Source organism: Arachis stenosperma, chromosome 8 (genome assembly GCF_014773155.1).
Source record: "Arachis stenosperma cultivar V10309 chromosome 8, arast.V10309.gnm1.PFL2, whole genome shotgun sequence".
NCBI lineage: Eukaryota > Viridiplantae > Streptophyta > Magnoliopsida > Fabales > Fabaceae > Arachis > Arachis stenosperma.
The window spans coordinates 47,598,431-47,620,110 of NC_080384.1; the positions used below are offsets into that span (position 1 = coordinate 47,598,431).

Below are 21,680 nucleotides of genomic sequence, written 5' to 3' on the forward strand. Positions count from 1 at the left end.
GGATGTTTTCCTGATGATCTACACACATTCAGGTAATTAAGAAGGACCATGTTGCTGCTGGACTGTGCTGTATTCAGCTATTTGTGAACTCTTCGTCTCAAGAGGAAGCCATTAGACATTTGGAACATGCTAAGGTATGTCCATAATTTGATAGAAGGGAAGGCTAGCGTGGTTAATTTTGAGCCTGCATAGAGTGAGTGAGAGAGAGTTTTGGGAATTTTGCAGATATGATTAGCTTAGTCATAGCTGAGCCAGTTTTCTACTTATATACAAGATGAGAGTAGCTTCTGAGGGAAGCTACAGTAAGATTAGTATGGGGTATTACAATGTTAAGTTAGTTACAGATCTATCCTAGCTGACAGAGGCGGTTACGCTGCCTCGATTTTACTCTACTCAGGCTTAGAGTCACTTACAGCTTTTCCTAACTGACACTATTAGTAATGGTTTGTTTTTTTGTTGAGGGGATTAATTCATGCCAAGGTTCCAATAGCTGATCCAGCTAGTTTTTAAGATATGGGTTGAACTGATTTGGCTCATCAGTGTGGATTTGATGTGCATCTAAAACTGATTTATTGTTGAGGAAAGTTGATTAGTAAATAGGTTGATCGCTAATATGACAAAATCTGTAAAAATTGACACAAACAAAAGCATTTTTTAGCTGTCATCCTTGGATGCCTGTGCATTTGCATGATTGCATCCAAAAGAATTTTTTTTTTATTATAGTTAAATTATCATAACATGTTTCTTGTCACTTATGGTGCTGCTTTTGTCCAATAATCTCTGTTTTTAACTCATTGAATAGATGCATTTTGATGAGGGATTGTCTGCAAGGCACAAAAGTGGGGAATCAACCAAGCTTATTACAAAAGGTCTTAGAGGAAAAAGTGCCTCTGAGAAGCTTACCGAAGAAGGTCTTGTCAAATTTTCTGCTCGGGTATCAATTCAGGTAAATACTAAGTTTACTGGTCAAATAATTAATTTTCTAAGCACATGCTTCAAAGCCAATTGGGAACTGAAACTGATATTAGAGACTTCCTTTGACAGTATTTATGGACACTATTTTGCTTTTGAAAACATTTGAATATATGCTTAGCTATACAAATATGTGTTGGGAGTTGTTCTAGAGTATGAATCGAATTGACTTTTTGTTTCGGATTTCTTGAATAAACAACTTCGAAGTTTCTGCATTAATATATTCCCCTATGGATTATTGTAAAGTCATATATTCATTTCTCAAGATTTCTTTGGATTTATTTTATTCTGTAGGTTGAAGTTGTTAAATCCTTTAATGACTCGGAAGGACCACAGTGGAAGCATTCACTATTTGGGAATCCGAACGATCCAGAAACTTTCAGGTTTGTTTATTTCTTGAGCTACCCTATAACATTGGCCATCCATTCTCTCTTGATGTATTTTATACCTCTTTTCCCTTCTATTAAGTAGGGGTTATACTCACTTACATAAGGGGAGACAACCCATTACCCATGATGTTGGAAAAAGTACATAAATAGGTTTCATAGTTACTTGAATGCTTTAACTGGGAATGGTAAGTAATCTTTTGTTCATTGGTATGCAACTTGTAGATAACCAACAACGCTAACCCATTTTAGGTTTCCACCCCCAGCTCTCGCATACATAAAAACATGGGACCTTCTATCTTAACAGATACTCTCTTTTCTATCTCTGTTTTTGGTGTCTACACCAAAAATGGGTTGAGTTAGTTATTGTTTGACTGTCATAGGGAAAATTTATATTCTATACCCAAAGTCTTAACTATTAAGGTTACCCGTAGGATGCTATTAGAATTTCTCTACTGTACATGCTGTAAGCATGAACTATTTTTAAGCCGTATCTTGTAGTATTTCATGTTTATGTACTGATGTACTATAAAAAAGGCTCATAATTTCCTAAAAATTTCAGACGGCGGTGTAAAGTTGCTGAGATCCTTGTTGAGAAAAATTTTGATTTGGCATTCCAAGTGATTTATGAATTCAATCTTCCTGGTAAATTTTTATTCTTTCTACAATCTGGTTCTGCAATCTTGTTACTACCTTCACAAAGTTCTGTCAGCATATCTAAAGCCTGGTCTTTTAATTTTATCACACAGCTGTTGATATATATGCTGGTGTTGCTGCATCTCTTGCTGAGAGAAAAAGAGGCAGTCAATTGACAGAATTCTTTAGAAATATCAAGGGCACAATAGATGATGATGACTGGGACCAGGTATTTTTGATAAATTTTCTCTTTTCTCTTTTGCATTTGAAAGGTTCTTATTTCAAATGCATGTGTAGAAAAATGTTGTTTAACTTTATATAGTGCAAAAGAGGTTACAAGCCAGAATAAATAGGCTAAAGGGACAGTTGTAGTGTCCTATCCCTAAGTTGAGGGAGGAAATCACCTCCTCTTCAATTTAGATAAACTATAGATATTAACAACCCAAGAAGGAAATATTTAATTACTCCTATTTGCACAATATCATTTCCTAAGAAAGCAAGGGATTAAGCAGAATATCGTTTCCTGAAAAAAATGTGCTTAGTTGGGAGTTTTAATGCGGCTTCAAGTTAAATAACTAGGGCTTTTTCAGAATGCATTGAGTTGGTATAAAAAAAAGTTGGGAAAACTGTGGTTGTAGACTGCAATGTCTGTGTATGGAAATTACCTTAATAAAAGTTGAGAATACATTTGGAAGTTCAGGGGAGTTAAATTTGGTTTTTGCCCCTAGTGTAGTTGAATGCTAAGTATCCTTGGTATGTTGGGAGTGCCCACCCAGTTATGCCACCAAGATCTGAGGTTAGAAGGTGCTGCAGCATCACTTTTACTTCTTTTATGAATGCTATGGTAAAGGTACAACTTGAATCCAAAAAATCATCAAAGGGAAGTTGTGGCATGTAGACATGGGTTTTATATTGTCTAAAACAAATTAGGAAATTAAGATGTTGATTTTGTAACATGAGTTATGGTGCATTATCTGGAATTTTCAGTCCAGCTACTGGAATAAGAATGTCTTCGAGTAATAATTTGTGGACTTAAACAAATGTTGATCAGCTTGAACGTTTTGAATGCTGTAGGTCTTGGGTGCTGCAATAAATGTATATGCCAACAAGCATAAAGAACGCCCAGACCGTCTAATAGACATGTTAACTAGCAGCCACAGGTGAGTCCTTTTTCTTAATACATTTTCAATTATATTGTTTTCTTGTGTAAAATATTTTGATGCTTTTTATGCATCATTATAGGCTTGTTCAGTGAAAAATATTTAGGCACAGATATTTGGATATCAATGATCATTCATTTTTTTTCTCCTTTGTTGGTGTTGGATATAAAAAACATTAATGTCTCTCTGTCCAGTTCAAACATGTAGGAGGTGTCAAGGTAAAAGGTTAGATCAAACTACATATTTATGTGTACATATGGGCTGCGTTTGGTGTGCACCTGAGACATAAACACTAGAGACAGACACACAATATTTGTGTTTATATATTGTGTTTGGCAAAAGAGGGACAAGATACATAAAACTTTAAAAAAGTCTACGATACCCTTTATTTAAAAAAGAAACAGAAAAAGGAAAACTATTATCCTCTTCTCTATCCACCACAATGGCCGTCTCTCACCTTTCCTGTAACCTCCATGTTCTTCAAAAGAAATCAATTTAAACAAAAAGTCAAAAGAACGATACTAATAAATAAAAATAATAATAAGAATTCATAAGAAATAACAAAAAAAACCATAATCATTCATCATCAAATTATTTTCAGTATTTTTTTCTTTTCTTCTTTAACAATTTCAAAAATAAAAAAGAAACCAGAAAATACAAAGACCGAGACCCATGGCAGAGGAGCAAATGTCGTCGATGGTGATGAGAACACCGAGATTGGCAACAAGACAGGTAGCTGTGGCGCAGTGAGACAACGACAATGTGAGCACATGAAAGCTTACGTCGCATATCTGGAAGCTGATGTCTTGGTGCTTCTAGAAGCTCACATCGTCACAAATATGGAGGTGTGAGACAAGGAGGAAGAGGGATGAGGAGATGGAGGCAGAAAGTGGAGGACCGTAGGGTAGAAGGTGGAGAGTGGAAGGAGGCAGAATGGAAGAGGGAGAGGGAAAGGGAAAAGGGAAGAGGAGAACACAGGCAGAGGGCGGAAGGAGGCAAAATGATGAGAGAAGAAAAACTAGTAAGGGACGATAGTAGAGAAAAATTGTCTCGTCTTTTTTCTGTGTCCCAGCTTTGAGGTGGTGCACAAATTTTGTGTATTTGTGTTCACTTGGGCCTTGTTTGGTTGGTGTCTTTCAGACCCAAGGACAAATAGAATACATACTCAAATAGACGTAGACACAAATATATACAATTTTTTTAACATGTTTGGTGATGATATAAAAGACATTATTTAATTCAAATATCTATTTTACCCCAACTATGACCACTTTCCACCACCACTACTAATGTTTCAACCTCAATCCAAATCAATATCATCAATAATTTAATTATCAATTCAACAATTCAAATTAAAAGAACTGAAACAGAGTAAAAAAGTTCAACGGTTAATACTAAAAAAAAAACTAATATAAAATAAGAAAAGGGAACAGAAATGAAGATGACAGGGATGTGGTGAGGGTTGAGGCGACAGAGGCAGAGAAGGTGATGGGGAAGGAGTTAGTGCAGACCTGGCCAGAAAAAAAGGGAAAGGGGGGGGGGGGGAATCAGAGCATCCAAGAGGCAATGGAGCAGCAGAAGCAAAAGTGCAGAGCAGTTCAGAAAGGAGGCACTGGTGGCAAACTGAAAGGCCCAGGCGGCTTAGAGAGAAGGGGAGGATGAAGAGAGGAGTGCAGCAGCGGCTATGGCGGTGGCGGAGGGAGCAGTGGAGGGAGCAGTGGAGGGAGAGGGAAGTGGTAGAGGAAAAGAGAGGAGGGAAGAGGAAGAGCAAAGATAGTGGTAAAAAGAGGGGTTAGTGTTAGGATAAAATTGGCAATTTCAAAAATAATTAGAGACAAGTGTCAAAACTTGTCTTATAGATTGTCTCAGTGTCCCGGTTTTAAAGAGGGACCCTGAAGACATGTATTTTATGTGCATTTGTATGCCACTGCATCCATAAAAAATCTGTCTATTAGGGGTGTGCATGGGTCGGGTGAAACCGGGTTTGATGTGACCCAGACCCGGCCCGAAATATATACCGGGTAAAAAGTGGGTGAAAACCGGGCTGTTAACATTACATTACCTTGATACTTTCTTATAAGTTAGCATATGAAAATATCCAAATTTCCAAGACCGAACCATTATTTGACATGGTGAAATTTACTTAGAAAAATATAACAAGAACCAACTCTTCTCTAAAATTAAAGCATAACCATAATCAATACTAATATTGTCTAATAACATCAAATATTTAAATCAATACAAATAACACAATATTATGTATTTTAAACATAAAATATTAACTTATAGTCTTATAATAACTAATAACACAAAATATTAATGTTTACAATACTTGAATTCCACATAAGAATAGCCATCATCCATCACTAATAACACAAAATATTAATTGTGTATGATGACCGGGCCACCGGGCCGAGTTCGGCTAATCCGAGTCATGCCCCAGACCCGACCCGAATGATGACCGGGTCTATTTTTGAGACCCTTACCTGGCCCTGGACCCGGTGAAATCACAGCAAAATAGCCCCTAAAGTGTTCGGGGCCGGGCCGGGTCTTCGAGCCATGCACACCCCTACTGTCTATTATTAGCAAACAAACAGTGGACATGTGCCACCATGTCCTTGTCTGTGATGGACATAGACACTAACCAAACACTGCCTTGTGCACTCCCGTGTCTCAAACATTTGTATCTCAGCAAACCAAATACTAGACGTGTGTAACCAAATACTAGACGTGTGTAACCGTGTCCGTGTTTTTGTTGGATATGGACCGCAAACACCGACATATAGCTGAGTACATGATGTGCCACGTGACTTCATATTTAAATTCATTAATCAAGGTAACGTATTTATTTATTCATTATTGTGTTTGCAGGAAAGTTCTTGCTTGTGTTGTTTGTGGTCGTTTGAAAAGCGCATTTCAAATTGCTTCACGGAGTGGTAGTGTGGCTGATGTTCAATATGTTGCTCATCAGGTTAACCTCTCAGTTTTGACATGGACTTCTGCATTATTTGATCATAATTTAGGAACAATTGACCAACTCCATTAGATATGCTGCATCCTGAACTTCAAATTCATAGGATTCACCCTTATATTTTATATTCTGAACCCATTTCTCCAAACTAGGTAGATCTTGCAAAATGCAAGGTGTTCTTTTAAATTGATCCTTGGGGGAAATTTTAGGGTAGAGCTTAATTTTTGTGTTCAGCAGACATAGCTCTTTTCCTAAATATGGCGCACATTACGTGTCTGCTCTTAATTTCTTTGATTCCATTTCATCATCAAACAACATTGAAATCACATTTAAGACCATCCTTTCATCACCAAAGTCCAGCTGAAGCAGCTACTCCATTTCTCTGGCTTGGAGGTCCAACAGGTGCAAGTTCTGGCCATGGAGGGCAAAAAGAAGCATGTTGCTGGTGGCTTATGTCTGGTAACTCCTTGGATAGAACCTCATGCCAGTTTCAATCCGAAGTAAATCTCAATGGCTAGTCTTTCCCTTCTAAAGAATGCTTAGGCCACAAGACAAAAGAAAAAGTAGCTGTTGGCTTAACCCATAGGTTCTCAAGTGTATTGCTGTGCTATTAATTTGAGAAATTGAATAAACCGTTTTTTTCTTAGCGGTTCCTACAGTGGCTGTTAATAACATGCCCCAGGATTATCACTGATCAGTACCTCCTCCACCTGCACCTCACATATCAAATTTCATCGTCTCATTCATTATAACTCATAAACTTACATTATTCTGTTTGATGGATTGTATAAGTTTGTCTAGTAACATATTCAAGTTGTCATATCTTATTATTAATGTTCTTGCAGGCACTGCATGCAAATGCACTCCCCGTGCTTGATATGTGTAAGCAATGGTTGGCTCAGTACATGTAACACATGCCAGAAGAAAGCACAGAGAATGTTGATCGTCCAAGTATGCATATTTTGGTCAATTGATGCACTAGATGCGTTGAAAGCTGGAGTTAGACCAGTGTGATTCTTATGTAGAGTGGTTAAAACCAGATCAACAGGGATCAAGTGTTGTAATTGGTTCCTTATTTTGTCTCAATGTTTTTAAGAGTTTCTGGAGTTTTGAAGTTTACCGCGATCTTAGGCGTCCATATGGTATTGCTAGGGTTGCCAATTTCAGAAGATTAACGGTAGCATGGCCTTTCCTGAAATCAGGGCACCTACATGTTTGGAGTGCTCACTGAAGTTCTAAAACACACAATAGCATTGGAGAGGAGAACTCTTAAGGATGCAAGCATCTTAAAGGATGTTCAGACTGTACGATAACGCTGGTTCATGATATTGTTTTTTTTTTTTTTTTCGGTAGACTGGTTCAAGAATTTTGACCAGTTACCAATGTAGCAATGGTTCAAGTCTTGTAGATAACTAAAGGTTAGCCCTAGTTGTCCCCCTTAATGGGCCTACTCGGCACAAGGCATAGCTGAAAGCTAGTGAATTTTAGATGCCAACAGTTAATACCAAAAAAGAAAAAAAGGAAACAGAAAATAGGGGAGAGAGAGAGAGAGAGACCGACCACCGGGGGGGGGGGGGGGGGGGGGGGGGGGGGGCGGTGGGGGGGGTTGTTGTAACGTTCTTCGTTCACTCTTATCATTGATATGATTTTTTATATCTGTATTAAATTACGTTGTATTTTTCCTTGACAACGACGTTGTCGACTAGTCGGTAGTCCAGTAGATAGAGATTGATAAATACAACTTGAACTTGTTGTGTGGAGAATAAGGAATAAGTGGGTTTCGAAGACGCATGGTTTTAATAATGTGCATAACTGAGAAATAGAAGCAAAAGGGTTATAAAAATTCAGTTAGATAAGTGCCTAAGTGGTAAGAAAATTGTGCTAATTAATTATTGAGTATTTACTCTTAATTATTTAAGTTGGTATGTTAAATAGTTAAAAGCTAAAAGATTAGATGATCTTGGTATGTGTTTCAATATACTACTGGATTTAAATCCCCGCAATGCAAGAATAATATAAATGAGAAGATTTTTACGGTTAAAAAATATAATTTTGTTACACATTTAAGTTTTTCTGGTAATTAAATTTAATTAAGTCGGTCTAAATTTAACAAAAATCAGTTTCATTAGTGAGAGTTAGTGAGAGTGTGTTTATATGTTTCAATTTTTCATTAACGTGAATGTTTGTATATCGCGTTTCTTCTTCTTCTTCGCGTGTTTTTTTTTCATAGTCGTTCTTTTATTGCAACTGTTGTTCTCTGTGTTTTATTTAATTTTTTTCTTTTCTTCCTTTTTCTGATAATAATGATGAAGAGGAAGGAGAGTTTTAAATTTTGCAGAATTTATCAAAAAGATAGTACCAAAATTTTTTAATCATGACACAAATTTTTGTTTTGATAAAAAAAATTTTAACTGTGACGGAAATATTAATTTTTTTAAAAAATATTACACATTTAATAAATTGAATGCTTATCTCATATATAAAATAACACAAAAATTTAAAAATTAAGACAGAAATGTCTTCATTCTAACATCAAAATGTTCAACTAAATGATGTGATAGAATTAAGAATTTATTTCATGAAGACTTGAATTGTAGGTTCACAAATTTTGATAAAAAAGAGAATAAGTGAAAAAAATTGTAGATATTGCAACGAAATTAAGCAGAACAAATGCAAAAATTCGAAAGATAACAACTAGTGGCATTTACGTATAAAAAGAAGACGATGTATCTGATATATAAAATAATACATAAATTTGTAAAGAATAACACCGAAATGTCTTCACTTTAATACCGAAGTTTCTAACTAAATGATGTGATGGAACTAAATTTATTTCCTGAAGATTTGAGTCGCAGATTTACAAATTTTGGTTGAAAAGAAAATAAGTGAAAAAATAAGTAGATAACATAGCGAAATTAAGTAGAACAAGTGTAAAAATTCAAAAGAGAATGAATAATAGTGTTATTTATATATAAGAAGAAGACGACGTTGATGATGATAACGATAACAATGACGACGACGGAAGAGGAAAAGGAAGGAAAAGAAGAAATAAAATAAGAAACAGAGGAGGAGGAGGAAGTGGTGACAATGGTGGTGACGACGACGACGAATACGATAACAAAAGAGAAAGATGTGAAAAAAGAAAGAGGAGGAGAAGAAAAGAAAGTAGAAGCAAGAGTGTGTAAGTTAAAAAAAAAGAAGAGAAAAAGATGAAAAACGATTATAACAATTTGGTTGGAGTTAATTAGATAATTCACATATTATTGCAAAAATAACGTAATTTAAAATTAGGGATAAGTATTGTTTTAGTCCCTAAAATTGAGGGTCATAATCAAAACCGTCCCCAACATAATTTTTTTTATTTAGAATCATCCTTAACGTTTTTTCCGTATTAAAATCGTCCTTTTTAATAAATTTTTTAATTTTATTCCTAAACTATCCCTATTTTTATAAAAAAAATTATAAAATTTAAAAAAATAAAAGAAAAGAACGCGTTTTGGGGGAGGGGAGGAAGGAAACGCGTTTTGAGCGGAGGGAGGGAAGGAAACGCGAAGGGGGGGGGAGGAGGCCATCGCCTTCACCGCGAGTCTCCACGGTCGCTTCTTGCCATCGCCGCTACCTTTGGCTCCTTCGCCACCGAGCACGAGCAGCGAGAGAGATGATTTGAGAAAGAGAGAGAGAGCACCGGTGGAGGGAGGAGGCCGCTGCCACAACTGCCGCCACCATCGCAACACCTGCATCGTCGCCGGTCCGCCCACGAGCCGCCACCAAAACCGCAAACAGAGGGAGACGTCGCCGCCGTTCATGCATGCTTCTGCCACCGCCGTAGAGTGCGTCGCCGGGAAGGGGAGCCCGACACGAGGAGGGCGGCACGCAAAGGAGAGAGAGAGGAATCTGAGGTTGAGCCACCGCTGATCTGCCCAGTCGCTGTCGCTCCGTCACCCACGAGCTGCCAGTGGTTCTGCTTTGGCTTTTGCATCTGCTTCTTCTTCTTGCTTCGGCTTCTGCTCCTTGCTTTGGACTCTGCTTTCTACTTTTGCTTGAGCTTCTGCTTCTACTTCTTGTTAAATTTGTGTTTCTGTTTGTGTTGATTTGGCTTTGTGTTTGAGTTTCTGCATCTATTTTTGCTTCGGTTTCAGCTTTCTACTTCTGCTTTTGTTGATTTTTTCTGCATTCTGCTTCTGCTTGTGTTGATTTAGTTGTTAAATTTGTGTTGATTTGTTGAATTTCTGATTTCTTAATTTGTTGAATTTGGGTTGATTTCATTGATGTTGTTATTCTTGGTGGTGTTGGTGCTGGAGGTAAAGGTGCCGATAGTGGCGGAATATATTTTTATCCGGAAAAAATTAAAAGAACGATTTTAATACGAAAAAAAAACATTAAAGATTATTCTAAAGAAAAAATTACGTTGGGGACGGTTTCGATTCTGACCCTTAACGTTAGAGACTAAAACAATACTTATCCCTTAAATTATTTAATAAAATCATTTTTATGTCATTAATATTTTACGTTAATACTTTTTTGACCTTTTTATTATAATTTTTATAATTTATAAAATAAAATTTACTCAACAAATAAAATATGTAATATTAAAATTTAATTTTTTAATAAAAATTAACATTTTTTATAATATACACTTTTTTAATATATAATTGAAGAATCTAATATGAGAAATTATAAAATTAATTATAGATTAGTTATATAAATCATAAATGTTATTACTTTACTTTAATACTATTTTGATTTTAATCTTTTATATGATTTTCATAGTTTTATAAAATAAAATTTACTTAACAAATTGAACATGCAATATTAGAATTAGGCTTTTGATATAAATTAACATCTTTTAGAATATAATTTTTTTATATAATCAAATATGAAGAGAGTAATTCTTCACATTCAAGCAATTTTATATTTAAGTTTATCTAAGTGATTTGAGTTATGTGTTTTTTTTCTTGTTTCTTCTTCACTCTGATCCAGATGCTACATTTTCTTCTTCTTCTCTTCTTTTTTTATTATTTTTCAATTTCGTTACCGTCGTCACCAACAACATCTCTTCCTCTTCCTCTTCCTCTTCCTCTTCCTCCTCCTATTGAAATTTTGTCTCCTACTTCCTTTTCATCCTTTTCCTCTATCGTCGTCATCATCATCATAATCATCATCGTTATCGTCATTATCTTCTTCTAATACATATTATCGTTATCGTTATCATCGAATTCGAATTTATATAATAGACAATTTTCGGTTTATTTGGTATTATACAATGGTTTCGTTTTGAGCTAATTTTCAGTTCATTCAAGATGCAAGTGTTTCTAAATTCGAATTTATATAATGGACAATTTTCTATTCATTTGGTATTATACGATGATTTCGTTTTGATAATATTTTCGGTTCATTCGAGAGACAAGTGTTTCTGAATTCGAATTTTTATAATGGACCATTTTCAATTTATTTGATATTATTTTGTTTTTATAATATTTTTTATTCATTCAAGACGCAAGTGTTTTTGAATTTGAATTTATATAAATGACTTAAATGAACTTAGATGTAAAATTGTTTGAATTTATAACAGAACTCATATTAATATAAAAAATTGTGAAATTGATAATAGATTGCTTACATAAATGCTATTTATTATTATATTCTCCGGATGGTTATATAAATAGATTATTTTCTATACGTTGTTACAAACCAAATTTAATGTTGACATGGAAAATTCATATAAAATTTAGAAACTTAGTTGTCATTAGCTTGTTAAATATTATTTTGGTCTCTTTTTATATAGAAAAATATAGGGAACTAAGTGTCCACCAGCTAGGGTTGGAAGTGAGTCAAGCCAGTTCATGAGTCAGCTCGAGTTCGGCTCGTTAATAGCTCGACAAGCTAAACTCGTGAACTGGTGAAATTGAGCTCATAAATTAAATGAGCTGAGCTTGAGCTTGGATAAGCTCAGCTCATTAGCTCGTGAGCTGGCTTGAATATATATATATATATATATATATATATATATAAACACATATATCCTATATGCATTTAGTCTATATTTTTAATATTATATATATACATATGAAATAGTAATATATAATTATATATATTAATGATCTTAATTATTTAAAATTTTATATTTATTTATTACATATAATTTTGATGTAGGACATAAATAAAAAATTTATATTTATTGATAGATAAACAATATATAAAATTGTTCTTCTTAAATTTTTTTAAAATATATAAGTTATGATTTATTGATATAAAATTATAGATTTTGTATTTATGTTTCTATTATTTGAGCCAGCTCGTGAGCTTGAGCCAGCTCGTGAACTTTCGGTGAGTCGAGCTTGAGCTTAAGAAATAGGCTCGATTGTTAATGAGCCGAGCCGTGAGCTAAACTCAATTTTGGTGAGCCGAGCTTGAGCTTGGTCTAGCTCGACTCAGCTCGGCTCACTTCCAGCCCTACCACCAGCCAAGAATTGAACAACTCAATTAATAATGATTAATTTTAAATTATTTTTTCAAATTCAAAATTTGATTAATTGACATTAATGGTATTTTTGAATCAAAACTTATCCTAATAATTAATTTATTTTTACTTCCACTCATCATTTACCACACAAAACCACAAATCCCAATCCCTCTTCCCAATGCCTTACACTGTTGCGGTTTCGTCCTCGCGCCGCTAGCACCACCCCTGCACCGTCCTTGGGTGTCATCACCAGTCGTCCTTGCATTCTTCTCTGCCACCTCATCTGCCGTTCGCGCAGAAAAGACAGACACCATTGTGCTTCTGCTTCACCATCCTTGCGTCCCATTGCGACTCCCCATCGCTCGCCACTCGCACCCCACGGTTCTCTATCCGTAGCGACGCAGCCACCACCATGTCCTCATTCGCGACGCGCGATCAACTACTCATATCCATGCGACTCCTCCACTTGTCGCAATGCGCCACTGCGAGTTCCCCCACTGTCCACGCAACGCCGTCTAAGACGTCGTCGTCGGCCACCCTGCGGCTCTTCTTTTTCTCCTCCTATTTGGTTTTGAATGATTTTTTTTACTAGTTTTTTTATGTTTCTTTTTTCTACATTTCGGATGATTCTTTTTATTAGTTTTGGATGATTTTTTTCCCTATGTTTTGTATGTTTTTTTCTTAGGATTTTGATGATTCTTTTTTTTAGTTTTGAATGGTTCTTTTTTCTATGTTTTGTATTTTTTTTTCTTAGGATTTGGATGAACTTTTATCTTTATGTTTTGGTGTTTTTGTATTTTTTTTTTTCAAGTTTATTGTGTTCTAAATACACCGTAAAGGGAAATCCGAGACATCCAAAGGTTTCAGTTTTGTTGTTCTCAATGCTGACAAGACCCTGGATCGCTTGCATCTCTAGTCTCCATATACCATAAAGAGTCTGTGAAGGCTTGCATTGTTATCTCAGATTCTAGTGCTTAGGTAGAATTACAAACAAGATAATTAGCTTTGTTGTTATCTAATATGTAGCCTAAGGCTTGTCGCTTTTGCATGTATGTATATATTACTGTGCTATTACGGTATACCACAACGTTGATAACAAAGATTCAAAGAAGGATTGATATTTGTTTATCTATCAAAGGAAGCCATTTTGGAATAACGTGGCCCCAACAATGTTGCCATTTGTAGCTAGAAGTAGTTCTAGGAGCGAAATAAACCACTTCGCCTCAGTTCCCAGCAGCCTCTTACCAGCATTTGGCACCAACTTTGATGAAGGGTATTTGAACCTTAGAAAATATGTAATAGCTCCGTATAACCGAAGATATCGGTAGGAATATTAATTTTCTTCAAAAAAATAGTTGAAAAATATTGAGTCGAACAAAAGCTTCTCTGCTATAGGTCATGGTATGTGTGAGACTTAAATGAACTTCACGTTCCATCTTATGGTAAAAGACGAAGTGTGTCTCGACTCAATATACAAAACATGAATGATAAATCAAGATCGGTAAATATCTATTATTAGTTATTTTTCAATTAATTTATGCATTACTATGTGGAATTGCAATCCATGATTAGGTTGTGGCAAACGTTCTTAGTTGCATTGGTGGTTTACTCTGCATGGGCATCTCCATTCGAGCTAGCCTTCAGAGAACTGTCAATTGGGTCGCTGGTGCCAGTTGATATCATTGTGGATGGCTTCTTTGCCATTGATATTATCCTTACTTTCTTTGTGGCTTATTTGGATAGATCAACTTATCTCCTCGTTGATGACCATAAGAAGATTGCTATAAGGTGGGAACATCTTATTAATGTGATATATCCTGGTTTTGGTCATTTACTTTCTTATTACGTGCTCTCTTAGTTTAGTTTATGTCATAGATAACCAAATCAATCAAAGCACAATGAAAATATGTTAGTTCAGTTTAAGTCATAGATAACCGAATCAATCAAAGCATTATGAAAATATGTTGGGTTTCTTCTATCATTTTTATTCAAGATTTTTGCATTTTCACTTTGTCAGATATATTAAAATGTTACACTTCCCAATGGATCTAGCATCCACTCTCCCTTTCGACCAGATATACCAAATTCTGACAGGCAAACGACACGGGCCCGAGATCTTTGGTTTCCTAAATATGCTTAGACTATGGCGATTGAGACATGTTAGCGAATTCTTCTCAAGGTACATTCATAAGAATGATATTAGATCAAAAGCAAATCAGAAAAAGAAAATGAAAATGCTCCCAGGTTAGTTTGATAACTGACTTCAAATACAAAAACAAAATGATATCATAATATCATGTGTACTCGACCACGTAACCAACCTTCTATAAGAAAAATTATTGTGTAAGCACACTTAGTGAGACCTCACAAATGGGTGTATATTTTGAAGAATATAAGTAAAACTCACTTGTATTATGCTTAAATATGATATATGAAAACTATGTCAACTTAAGATTTTCTGAGAATATTTGGTAAATTTTCTTGTTTTCCCATGTGTAATAACTAATACGGCTACCCATGTGTAACTAAATACTGCTAGTTATTTTCCAGGCTAGAGAAAGACATACGAATTAGCTACACTGCAACAAGATTTTGTAAACTTATATGTGTAAGTGAATAGATCTTCTCTTTGGGCATAAATCCGAATAAGAATATGTAGAGTGACTAATCTAGGTTCATTCATGCTTTATTTGTCTCTGGTGTATCATAGGTTACGCTATTTGCAGTTCACTTCGCAGGCTGCATGTATTTTTGGTTGGCTTTCCATCACAAAACACCCGAAAATACATGGCTCCACAAGGAACTACCGGATTTTAAATATAGGAGTGTCTGGTTGTGTTACATCTATTCCATGTACTGGTCTATAACAACTCTTACCACTGTTGGCTATGGAGATCTGTATGCAGTGAATACAGAGGAGAAGGTTTACAGTAGTTTATTTATGCTGTTCAACATAGGCCTCACGGCATATATAATCGGAAACATGACTAATCTGGCAGTTCATAACACCGTCCGAACCTTTGCAATGGTAATATTTCGTTTTTCCCAATGAATATTTATGGAATTTTAATTCCCTTGACTAAGTATTATATTTGATAACACTATCATCCACATTGTTGGCTTTAAATCTTATGCACAAAATAAAAATTTTAAATGTGAAGTATGTTTTTAGTCCTTAACGTTTGCGATTTTTTTTAATATTTTTAATATTTAATTTAATTTAATTTTGTCCTAAACATTTTTTTATTCATTCAATTTTAACTTTTTTTATTTGTGTCAAAACTATCTTTAAAAATTTTTAATTGTGTCCCTAACATTTTATATGGAGTTAACATCTAGGGATAATTTTGACCAAAAAAAAAAAACATTAGCGACAAAATTAAATGCAACTAAATGTTTGAAGTATTTTTGAAAAAAATCGCAGAACTTAGAAACAGAAAACATACTTTATCCAAATTCAAATAACCAAAGTTTTCCCAGCTGCCTAAGTTTGGTTGCCTCCTGCCTTCTTAGAAGAAGTCAAAGGAGCAAAACAGACACATAAAGGAACAAAACATTAAGCTATAATTCCACATTTATATGTTTTAGTTTTGTTGTATTGGGACTCTACTATATATAAAAACTATCTAGACTAGATGCTTAAATTGATCTTCAAACATAAGGATATTAAGTTCATTTTAAATATAGAATTAATATTAAGATCAATATTAATTTTATCTTCTTATATGATTTTCGGCATTAGTCTAATTTTCTTTTTTTTTTTTTTTCCCTCCGGGCTCGACAGAGGGATGCCTTTAACAGAGTGTTACGATATGCAAGCAAAAGTAGACTCCCAAAACGTTTGAAAGAACAAATGTTGGCGCATAAAGAATTGAAACTTAAGATGGAAGAGTCACAGCAACAAGAAGTGCTACAGGACCTCCCTAAAGCAATTAGATCCAGTATTGCTCAACATCTTTTCAGCAATGTAGTTGATAAAGCATATTTATTTAAAGGAGTCTCTGATGAGTGTATCATTCAGCTGGTAAAATCTTTTTCTTGTTATCTTCTATGCTGTTATAAAGTGGATGGTAATCTCATGACACTTAATCACACAGGCGTCAGACATGAAAGCAGAATACTACTTACCTAAGGTTGACATTATCTTGCAAAATGAGATGCCAATATATTTCTACATTCTGGTATATGGATCACTGGTAAGGACATCTGTATATCTTTCTCAAATCCTACCCTTACACCAGGCTTAACTGAAAACCTGAACTATTTCTAACTGTAGGATCTATTTATACACAAGAATGGAAGCGAACAGGTGAGATGTTACTCAACTAACCATTTTCTGAGTAAAATACCATTTTCTAGCTAAAGGGAAATGTTAATATTGCAAGCTCCTAGTGATTTAGAAAGAGTACTACATAAATCCCAATAAAGTATAATGCTGAAGAAAGAACGATCAAAAGAGGGAAAAACAATAACATGAGAATGAACTATAGAGAATGAAAGTGTCCCACAGACCTGGAAGACACCATATGCATCAACCTGAGATTAGAAGTATTTTGAAAGATCATGTTTTCTTCAACAATTCCCTGGTAACCTGTGCAAGCAATTCAAACTTAGTCTTTGAACTGTGATTTCAGAAAACCTTCATCAAAACTGAAAATCATAAAAGTGAAAATGTAATAAGTATCATGCATAACTGTAGAGAGCAATAAGCAAGTCAGCCTACTAAAGAGATTAGCAGAATTAAATTTGTTGGGATTCTGGAATTGAAAGTAGTATCAATGTTTCCAACCTAACATTTCATAGACGAACTCATAGAAAAAATTTATTTTTCCAGCTTTTGTTTGAATTAGAACCTGGAGGCATGGCTGGAGAAATCGGCGGGATGTTTAATATTCCACAACCTTTTACAGTTAGAACTAGGAGGCTCTCCCAGGTCATACGAATCAACCAACATCAGTTCAAGCAGATGATGCAACCATTTAATAATGATGGGAGACAAATCATCAACAACTTCATTAAGGTTTGGAGATTTATAAGTTGATAAAGATAGAAAACAGAATCACAAATGCATACACATTGCTGTTTTCATTTGAAAGTCGACTTTAATAAGCACACTTCAAGAGCACTCCCCATATTTTTTTGCTAAATTTATCAGAATATAAAATGTTGGTCCAAATAGCATTTTGAGCCACACAAAAAAATGACGGAGAAATCAATCCCAATTTCCTTCATCCAAACCTCATTTATATCCCTGTTCAAATGGCTTTAGCTATATTTTTTATTTTAACATTGGTACTTATACTCCCAGTACTTGAGGGAACAAAGAAGCAGCGTGCTAGAAGAAATACCATACTTATCAGAATTACTAGGAGACCTGTATCTCGAGGTATATCTTTTACTTCTGAATATCAACAAATAAAACTTTTGATTGATTTAGGCAAGAAACCTGAAGTTTTAACTAATTCACAAACATAGTACAAATTCAAAATGAAAAAGATGCACTGAGATCATGGGTAGTATGGTTTCATGCTTATGGCTAAAACCTTTTACAAGTTGTTTTGGAAGACTATTGTATTTAGAGATTAACTTCAATACAGTGTCCAACAAAAAATATTTTACATGGTCATCTATTGTAAAAGTTAAATAATTTTTGCAAACATGATATTACATTTATTTGGTATATAAAAGGACAGGCTAATGCAAAGCATCCGATGTTACGTAGGTTTCAAGGAAGAATTTATCTGTAATAAAAAATATTTAAAAATGAAAACAACATTGAAAATTTTTATCAAAATTAAGTCATTATATTTTATGATGGTAACCGTATTTCTTGCAGCATATAACACAAAATGGGGACTCACACGATGAAGTTTCAAGATATCACGATGATGGACCATGTAAAGAAGGTAGACTTAATCACGCCTAGTAAAAACATTAAGCTATTAACAGTCTTAAGTTTAATCTAAACCCTAGAGTAGGAACTTTGCAAAATCATTTAGCTAAAAACGAGCATTCAGGATTCTGTAAAACAGATCAGGGAAACATTTATGTGCATGTTCATGTTTGTGAAACAGAAAGAAATATTGGATTATGGTATGTTAGTTGTTTACATGAACTGGTAAAGGCGCACAAAAATCAACCGGAGGTTATGCACAAAAGCATCATCTTGGTTGTAGCTACCTATCTAAACCTTGATTATGAATAAAACCAGCTTCATCACAATCTTAGTTCAGTGACAAACAAATCAAACTCTAAATAACAAGAATTATCTGATACGTATGATTTTCAAGGTTGCTTTCTACAGTTTCTGTGTTGAACCACTTCTCCAAAAGATAAGGTTAAGGAAGTTGTCAAATATTTCACCGAGATTTTTTTAGTTAGATGGCTTTAATACTGCTTAGCCATATTTGCAGCATCGGCTCATGCTACTACTACTTATGTCAGGAAGGACTATAAATTCCAATCCATGGTCAAGCCCAGCTTCCACTAGAGTAATAATCCATGGTCATCATCCCAATGCAAAGAAAATGGGAAAAGGAGACACGAAAAAGCTCATACTTCTCCCGAGCTCAATAGAAGAGCTTTTCAGAGTAGCAGGTAAGTAGATTTAGAGCATTTTTCATATCAGCAATAAACCATCTGATTCAATAGAAGTTACTCCACAGTAAAGGTCAAGAAATTGATGCACAAGGAGTGATGTTCTACAATGAAAAACTGTTGTACTGGCAACATTTGTAACATTATGATTTTACCAGTTAATTGTGTTGGTAGAATCAAGAAGACAGAGCTGAATTTTGTCATCTATGTTTGCAGAGAAAAAGTTCGGTAAAAGAGCGAGCAAAATTATTATGGCGGATGGCTCAGAAGTAGAAGAAATAAACGTCTTAAGAGATCATGACGAGTTATACATCTTCTAATGATCAAATTCAAGACATCTAGATGAGGCCGGTTTGGTCTTTGTGATATGATGCTGTGTTTCTAGACGGTTTAATCAAACAAGCTCGGGATGCACTGTAAGTCTGTAAGTAACTATATTACAAATTTACAATGACAAAAGCAGGTATCCATTCAATATCGAGGAATTAATCTGTTGTATAAGCATGGAAAAATCCAGAGTGATACCTTTGGCTAGAGTATATCAGTCTCTGTTGAGCATGTCAAGAACAGCATAAGCAGCCTTTTGGAAATGATTCTTCTCTTCATCCAAAGTCCGTTTCTTATCCAGAGCAGAGCCTTTACATTTCTCTATCTCTTCCTCTATTAGAACAGAATTTTGATTGATTTCACTGCAACCAGAAAGGAACATAAAATTTCAGAACATATATATCACTCTCTAACAAATAAGTGATTAGCCATCTCACGTGATCATCTTAAGCATGTTCTCCATGATCGCTTGTGCTTCGTGTGATATCTCTTCACGGTAACCATGATCCAAGTCAAACAGAGAAAAAAATCAGTGATGGGTGTCAAAAACCTAACAGCTCAATGTTGCTAAAGATTCTGTGATGCCACGCTTTTGAGACAACTCAAGTTCAGTTAGAATGAAAGAGAGTTCGTTAAATTGTAGCTGAAGTCTTCTATCTCAGCCAATTTATTCAGCAACACTTGAAATCAGATTTATCAATAGTTTTTTTTTTTTTCAGAAAGGATCTATCTCGAACTAGATCTAAAAATGTGAATATGCTTCATATTCGAATTCTCTCTAGATTTTATTATATTTCCTTGCATGTTTTATCTTCTGATAATCGGAAAAACGAAGCATAACTAAGAATTCCTTCTGTAATCTTAAAAACGCAATGATTCATCTCGAATTTACAAATTCAAAATCACATCTCCTGAGATTTGAAGGAACAATTACGTTTTAGTGATTTACAGCAGTTATTAGTGAAATGAAAACTCTAATTAACGAGCGCGCGCAGATGAAAATGCTTCTCACCGTAGACGAGAGAACAAAGTTGATTTTCAGGTTCTGGTTCGTGAGGTGGCGGAGGAACTGCATCTGAAGACGCCATCGTCGCCGATGAGATTTCTCACTCTGCTTTTCCGCACTTGGTTATCGGGATGGGAGATTCAAATAACAACTGAACGCGCGTTTTTGCTTTTGTTTCGAATTTTCCGCAATTTATAGGGTAAAAGACGTGGTTCAGGAGTTTACTATTTTGGCCTTATAGGGTTTTGTCTTGCTCGCGGCCCATATTGTTACAGAAATACAGTTTTAATAAAATACAATTTGGTAAATATTTATCATTATTTTGTTGTAAAATAAATAAATAAATAAGATAAAATAAATATAAAATTAAAAAACGTAAATAGAAAATTTTAGTATTAAATTATTCTTTAATATTATTATCTCAATACAATTGAGATAATTTATTTATTTTTTGATAATTTACTCTTTAATATGTTGTAACGTGTATATATATATATATATATATATATATATATATATATATATATATAGAAAAAAGTGTTTTATGTTAATTTTGTGTGTGTTTTATTTCTGACCATACTCTCCCTATTTATATAGGTATAAAGTTTACATTTTCAAGCTTTATTAAGTTCATTTATTTTAAGAACTTGAATATTTTATTATTAAAAAGGTGAACTGCCTATATTATAAAAAAAAGTCACATATCATTAAATAGGCATCTATATCATAATATTTTTTATTAAATATCTATTTAAGATCATACTTCATTAAAATCTTACTAAAATAATCTAATGAAAAAGAACTTTAGTGAAGAAAAAAAAATACAGTATCATTTGTGATGAAGATTGTCTTATTAAAAACCTTGTTAAGAAAAATCTAATAGGGATAAAAATCTAACAAAGAAAAAGAGTACAATCTCCCCTTTTTGTTGACATTATTTAATATCTCAAAATCGGCGTAAACAAATCCGATGTACCAATCTTTCAAATGAGGATTTTGGAAGTGACATTATAAATAAATATGTCAGATTATTACTTGAGCAGATTTGTTGGACATCAATTGTTTTTTTTTATTTTGGAAGTCATGAATGAAGAAGAACTTGAGAGAAATATACTTTGTTATATCACCTTTGATGTATCCACCCTTAAGTTGAGCAATGCAT

General features: G+C 34.4%; 3 protein-coding genes across 7 annotated transcripts in view; 2 read left to right on the plus strand and 1 right to left on the minus strand.

Annotated features, from left to right (window-relative positions):
* LOC130944509 (uncharacterized) overlaps positions 1 to 7,687 on the plus strand; it is a 29,904-nt gene extending 22,217 nt beyond the window's left edge. For all 4 annotated transcript variants that reach the window (XM_057872851.1, XM_057872852.1, XM_057872853.1 and 1 more), the window contains 8 exons: positions 33 to 134; positions 803 to 946; positions 1,267 to 1,355; positions 1,921 to 2,003; positions 2,108 to 2,223; positions 3,069 to 3,154; positions 6,026 to 6,125; positions 6,971 to 7,687. In XM_057872851.1, the coding sequence (XP_057728834.1) occupies positions 33 to 134; positions 803 to 946; positions 1,267 to 1,355; positions 1,921 to 2,003; positions 2,108 to 2,223; positions 3,069 to 3,154; positions 6,026 to 6,125; positions 6,971 to 7,036 (786 nt within the window). In that variant the 3' untranslated portion in view covers positions 7,037 to 7,687. The remainder of the gene's footprint in view (positions 1 to 32; positions 135 to 802; positions 947 to 1,266; positions 1,356 to 1,920; positions 2,004 to 2,107; positions 2,224 to 3,068; positions 3,155 to 6,025; positions 6,126 to 6,970) is intronic.
* Positions 7,688 to 13,707: 6,020 nt separating this feature from the next.
* LOC130946267 (potassium channel KAT3) lies at positions 13,708 to 20,180 on the plus strand. Of its 2 annotated transcripts, none has more exons than XM_057874941.1 (13): positions 13,708 to 13,912; positions 14,161 to 14,376; positions 14,606 to 14,767; positions 15,139 to 15,196; positions 15,299 to 15,616; positions 16,373 to 16,612; positions 16,686 to 16,784; positions 16,865 to 16,897; positions 17,423 to 17,608; positions 17,897 to 17,974; positions 18,425 to 18,494; positions 19,033 to 19,185; positions 19,402 to 20,180. In XM_057874941.1, the coding sequence occupies exons 1-13, from the start codon at positions 13,758 to 13,760 to the stop codon at positions 19,503 to 19,505; spliced, it is 1,872 nt and encodes a 623-aa protein (XP_057730924.1). In that variant the 5' UTR covers positions 13,708 to 13,757; the 3' UTR covers positions 19,506 to 20,180. The 2 variants fall into 2 exon arrangements, with proteins under 2 accessions (XP_057730924.1, XP_057730925.1); XM_057874942.1 differs by having other exon boundaries at positions 13,708 to 13,861.
* Positions 19,544 to 20,604, minus strand: LOC130946268 (uncharacterized). Its single transcript, XM_057874943.1, has 4 exons — positions 20,525 to 20,604; positions 19,950 to 20,001; positions 19,711 to 19,874; positions 19,544 to 19,607 (listed from the first exon to the last, which is right to left on the minus strand). The coding sequence occupies exons 1-3, from the start codon at positions 20,598 to 20,600 to the stop codon at positions 19,727 to 19,729; spliced, it is 276 nt and encodes a 91-aa protein (XP_057730926.1). The 5' UTR covers positions 20,601 to 20,604; the 3' UTR covers positions 19,544 to 19,607; positions 19,711 to 19,726.
* Between the last annotated feature and the right edge of the window lie 1,076 nt (positions 20,605 to 21,680).

What these genes read in the sequence shown, in the direction of transcription:
- LOC130946267 (XM_057874941.1), top strand. Translation starts at nt 13,758, where the DNA reads ATGTTGCCATTTGTAGCTAGAAGTAGTTCTAGGAGCGAAATAAACCAC. An exon ending in ATGAGTGTATCATTCAGCTG is followed by an intron (nt 16,613 to 16,685) that starts GTAAAATCTTTT and finishes TTAATCACACAG; the next exon opens with GCGTCAGACATGAAAGCAGA. An exon ending in AGAGCTTTTCAGAGTAGCAG is followed by an intron (nt 19,186 to 19,401) that starts GTAAGTAGATTT and finishes CTATGTTTGCAG; the next exon opens with AGAAAAAGTTCGGTAAAAGA.
- LOC130946268 (XM_057874943.1), bottom strand. Translation starts at nt 20,600, where the DNA reads ATGGCGTCTTCAGATGCAGTTCCTCCGCCACCTCACGAACCAGAACCT. An exon ending in ACTTTGTTCTCTCGTCTACG is followed by an intron (nt 20,002 to 20,524) that starts GTGAGAAGCATT and finishes GTTACCGTGAAG; the next exon opens with AGATATCACACGAAGCACAA. An exon ending in AACATGCTTAAGATGATCAC is followed by an intron (nt 19,875 to 19,949) that starts GTGAGATGGCTA and finishes TTCTGGTTGCAG; the next exon opens with TGAAATCAATCAAAATTCTG.